Genomic DNA, 5568 nt, shown 5'->3' on the forward strand with positions numbered 1-5568 from the left:
ACTAAATAGATAAAAGTAAGTTCTATAAATAAGGACAATTTCCTAAAAGAAACCAGAGTTCAATAAATGAGATCAGCCATATAGGTAAGGGAAAGGTTGGTGTCACTTTGTAGTGATGTTCATATCTGCAGTTTTCCTGTCATATTTTATTTTCATGAGCAGAAGTAGGGTATTTCAGTATCTGTAAGAGGGAAATACAACCTAGCTGTGACAATCAAATGTAGACCACCCTTCTTCTTTCCAATACTTAGTCTTATTTGCAGTCAAACTTGTATATAGCCTGCCCTGAAATTACAGCATGAAAAGAACCAATCTGCCTGTCATTGGTCCCAGAGCACAGTGCGCTTCAGCATCAGCCCACCCTAATGGAACCTATTAAAATCTTCCTGTATTTGTTGGGATTAAACAAGAGAGGAAAGTTTTCTAAATCAGGCTCTTGACATAATGGTTTTCCAGTGGCCAAAAAAAAAGGATAGAGCAAGAATCAGGATCTGATTCCAAATATAAAATGCTGTTGTACAGCAACCAAGCACATAGACTTTATACAGGTAGTGTGATTGAGGTGTTTTAAACCTCCCACCCCCCAAAAAAAAGTTGCTGCTCCTAATATCTAAATACTTATGCAATGTAATTGTAAGAATATGACTAGGACTTAAGTCCCATTAAAACTGGAAAAAAAGTATTAAAATTTGACTCTAATATTTTAGTACTGATATTTCTTAAATTACGATTCTTAGTAAATCTATTGTGAGTTTTACTGATGCCTAGTCTACTTGGCACAGACGCTGCAGACTGAGATGTGGTTTTGTATGTATGGCTTTTTCAAAAATGCTAGAGAGGAATTCAGACTCACCTGAAGGAACAGTCAGGTAAAGGGCCATCTGGTAACGGGAGACTTCCATGCTTTATTCTGTTGTGAAAATAACGCCTCAAAAGATGTTTGGATACACATCATGCTACTCTGAGCCATAGCATGGGGCTCAACGCTTAACTCCTTAAAATCGCAGGAAATGTGCAGTGTATTAGAATCCTGTAATGAGGCCCTTTTAAACCATTTGTTTATTTTGATCTGCAAATTGTTTGATAATTTCTTCCCTTTGAAGTTTCCCAGAAAAAGCTCTTGTGGCCGAAGAAATGGGCCGAAGACATGCAGATGGCACTTTCACAAGTGATATCAACAAAGTCCTTGATGACATGGCTACCAAAGAGTTCCTAAAATGGCTGATTAACACAAAAGTTACCCAAAGGTGCCTGAATTTTGATTGTGTTATTCTTAATATCCCGGGGTTTTCAATGTGTTTGTCACACATAGGAAAAATACTGCTATTTTTTGTCTTAACCTATTTAATAGTTTCTTATTTATCTTGAGGGAAGTTCTGCCACTGAATGTTAACAGAATTAAAGTCATATTAAATTATAGAAGAATAAAACTCTCCTTTGCATGGGCATTATAAAATCAGAAATATTTATTTCAAATTATACCAAATGGGTTAGACTTTAAAGACCATGATATGAAGCACTGCCTTAAATTTTGGCTTGTCATTAGAGAATAAGGTACAGTAATCTGAGTTCCTGATACCTAACTAAGAACCCCGCTTTAGTTTGCCTGTATGTAGGCAAATGCTGTTGGCAAAGCAACATTTTCTGCCTGAACTCTGTGGGCAGATTAATATTTAAGAACTATTTGTTTACATTAACAAAGCGTTTCAAAAATAATATAATGCCAACTCAAGGCACATGTGAGTGGCCAGATTCTTTATGCTGTATGTCCACTCTGTAAAAATTAAATACTTTTAGTCTCTGGACTACTGAAGCACCCAAAATGAACAGTTGATCTTGGAAATCTGAAACAACCAATATTGTCTCAAAAAATTTAGAAGATATAGTTAAAATACAAGGGTATATTAACATTTTAATGTCTTTGTTCTTAGTTTAACATTGGAATAAACAATTTAGGAAAATAATCAATTAGAAACTGTTAAAAAGCTTTTCCTTTAGAAATAATTGTTTTCAAGCTGTTAATAGAGGGAGGCATTGAGGGGTCTGTGGAACTAATCTGCCAACTCTTAAACAGAACAATACACACATATTGCTTTAATCTTGGGAGATTTATAATATGCCCTAATTGCTGCTGCTTTTTTTTTTTTTTTCCCCAGAGACCTTTTGAGAGACTACCAGTAGAAGTGCAGAATAAAAATGGGATAAATGAAGACCTTCATTGCATCAACTGCCAGTTATTAAGAGATTCTGAGATCTGTATTCTGTCGTTTACATTGGGTGTAACAGAGCTATGTCACCTTGCATGCCAGGAAATAATTGTACTATAGTTTAGTGTTGCCAAAGGTTTATATATGGAAAACCTACTGTCTAAGGGATGCTTATCTTAACAGCTTTAAGACTATGAGAGTTCCATATCTTCATATTTTCCATTTATTAGGACTGAAGATAAGGATAAAATTATTTTTCTAAAAACTTGACTTTACACACAAAGGATTCAATCACCAATTACATGTGTTATTTGTAAGGGGCTGGCAGTTACAAATGCCTGAGAAGTGAATACCCCTCTTAAAACCTTTGTTATAAAAAGGCTAAGCTTTAAGGATATTAAATGATAGCCTTAAATAAATTTTTTCAAGCTTCTTTAGTGTTGACTTTTCATGTGTGTATCCCTTGTGCCTCTTTGCATTCCATTTCATTTTACTCTATTATTGAGGACTTGGAAGTGGTTTGTTTGGAATGATAAAACAAATTCAACTTTTTCTTTTGGTCACGTTTTCTTCACAATGATTCTCAGAAAACTGCTGTGTGAACTTTCATTGAATAAGAAATCTTGTAAGGTGGAGCTAGAGGGGGAAACAATACTGAACAGACAAAAGTATTCTTCATTAGCATAAATTCTGGTTTCTCAGCAAAAGCAGGAGAACAGATTTGAAAAATATTTAAGTGCAATATACCCCGCCAGTAGTGGAAACTGCCACATAATTTGTTCCTAGCTTATAAGTCCTCCAAGTAAAGCAGATTCCAATGGCCCTGGGGTCACTGTACTCTGTGGTACTCTCCTCTTCCTTCTTCCTCCAAGAACCACTTTGTCCCTACCTTGCATTTACAAACGCTGTACTGTAACTTACAAGCATGACTGTCATTTCAGTAACCTCCACCTTCTCCATTATGGTGGCAGAACATTTTGCTTGCACATCTCAGTGTTTCTAGCAATCCAAACTATTATACATTCAGCTGGCCAGGGCATGTTTTTGTAGGTATGGTAGTAGCTACAACTCTCAAATAGCCACAGGCGCTGTTGTGCACCTCTTACTTCTGATGAGTACCCAAACCCCCTTCTCTCCCCTTGCCACAATAGCAATATGCCAGGTATCTATACTAAAATGCCCTAAAGGACATGTGGTTTAAGAGCAAGACAGCAGGCTTCTCAAGTGTCTAGTAGAAGCTGATGTGAAGCTGGAGTGTTGTTGAATCAGAATAAGCACCTACAACTTTTGCTAGGAATAACTAGATTTGTTTCATGCCTCATTTTTTTTTTTTTAAAGGTATCTGAAACTTTCACTGACAGAATTTCTGGACAGGTGTCAGGAAATAAATTTTATAAAGAAAAATACATAAACTTGAAAGAACTGAAAGAACTGAGAGCCGCTACTAGCCCCACTGAAATGGTTGACCCAATGATACAACCCCAGAAAACAGGTTTTATTCTCATTTGCTTTCCTGATTTACAGTTAACACTCTCTTCACAATCCTCTCAAACAGAACCAGTGTAATGATGAATTACAGAACTGTCCTTATACCATTTCAACCTCAAAATGCAAAGAAACAAAAAGAAATTATTTCTGGAAAAAAGACCTTTAAAATATACTTGGTATCAAAAGACACGCTCAGTTAAGCAGAACTTAAACACTCCTCAGTGCTAACAGCACTTTTGTCTTCTCAAAGCACATTTGAAGTGAGCCACTGAAGCAGCATAAAACTTTCTCCAGCACTTGTCTCCCACAGGCACACACTGAGACATCTGGAACACATTATTGCACCTGTAAAGTACACTGTATACATTTTAGTCACAATGTTGTTCTGCTTATGTTTTCCATTTTTCCTGTCTGACTGCTCCAAATACTTCTGGAGGAAAGACTCAAATATATAAACACTTGTAGCAGAGTCTTCAGTTTCACTGAGGCTGGAAGACTGAAGGAGACATCACATCTGGCAGGTCCATCAAGCGTCTGGGAAAGCCAACCTTTGGGCCGAAAGCTGTATTTTGGATCTTTCTAGTAAGTAGCTCTTCTTAATCACACCACTTCTTTATGAATACTTTCGTGTTCAGCATGCAATATAATGAACAGCTGTGGCTTCTCAAATCCTACTGTTGCACTGGGTTTGTCCGGCAACATTTTGGTAGCAGGGGGCTACAGGGGTGACTTCTGTGAGAAACTGCCAGCAGCCTCCGCTATGTCTGGTAGAGCCAATGCCAGCTCCTAGACAGAGCTGCGCTGGCAGGACTTACCTATACACAGAAATGAGTGTCAAGCAAGCTTTGAATCTGCACAGAGCTTCGTGGAACCACTGTCAGGGCACATTAACGGTATTCCTAAGGTGAACCAACATAACTAGCACAGTGTAAAGTCACAACTAGTAGCATCCACTACCTTCAAGGAGAATGGTATACAATAGTCAGCACAGCATAAGTTTGCACCTAGTCTGTTACCTTCCGTATAGACAAACCCTTAATGTTTGTAAATACTTTGGATTACTCTAAAGGAGACCTATCTGTCATAAAAAGTTACTAGCCACTTCTACACACAGATTAGTTAGAAAGAGCAGCAAATACTTAACTCTGTGCTCAACCTAAGTGTAATGAAGGAACAAGAAGCACAACTGAAAGCTCTGACAAGTATTTTGAAGGCAAGACTAAGTACATTTGCTGTCTCCCTTGGCTTTGAGTCTCCTCTGGGCTTAGTGGATCACATACTTTTTGTGTTCCATTTCTCGAGTTACAAAATACCAACATCCCACTCTGATAACTGCTCATGTTCTGCAAATAGAGGGGGGAAAAATGTGAAGATGGGCCAAACCAAAAGCACAAACCACACCACTCAATAATTACTTTGAGGCTGGAATTCTCTTAAAATAATTCCAGAAACTTACACCGCTTTCTCACTACTTGGTGATTCTCGGGTTTTTAAACAATCACATGCTTTATAGTTTTAATTTACAGGTTATTGTCAGTCTTTTCTACCAATTAGTCCTACTATCTCAACACGTACTCAAAATTCTCCTTGGAAATGTGATTGCCTGATGTGATCAAGACATAAATGTAAGCCTTTCCTGCAAATCTGTTACCCTTTCCGTAACTTGATTGCCAGAGAAAGAAGTTCAAAGAAACTTGACAAGAAAGGCTGGTCTCATCGAAGCGTTAGGATCTCTGCGTTTGGAGGCACTTCACTGCTGGGACCTCCGTATGGCCCTTATCTGATCTCCTCCCCAGTGTCAAAGGCCCCTCCTCTCTCATGTGCAGCTGTGTCACCGCGCTCCAACTGCCTGAACTGAAGGAGAAACGGAAGC

At 38.1% G+C, this 5568-nt stretch overlaps 1 protein-coding gene across 1 annotated transcript in view; it reads left to right on the forward strand.

The window, feature by feature from the left end:
* GCG (glucagon) overlaps positions 1–2640 on the forward strand; it is an 11896-nt gene extending 9256 nt beyond the window's left edge. The window contains exons 6-7 of the mRNA XM_010146875.1: positions 1104–1247; positions 2157–2640. Coding sequence (XP_010145177.1) covers positions 1104–1247; positions 2157–2181 — 169 coding nt within the window. The 3' untranslated portion in view covers positions 2182–2640. The remainder of the gene's footprint in view (positions 1–1103; positions 1248–2156) is intronic.
* The last annotated feature ends 2928 nt before the right edge of the window (positions 2641–5568 follow it).

The sequence above is a fragment of the Eurypyga helias genome, unplaced genomic scaffold (assembly GCF_000690775.1).
Source record: "Eurypyga helias isolate BGI_N326 unplaced genomic scaffold, ASM69077v1 scaffold31352, whole genome shotgun sequence".
NCBI classification, from domain to species: domain Eukaryota; kingdom Metazoa; phylum Chordata; class Aves; order Eurypygiformes; family Eurypygidae; genus Eurypyga; species Eurypyga helias.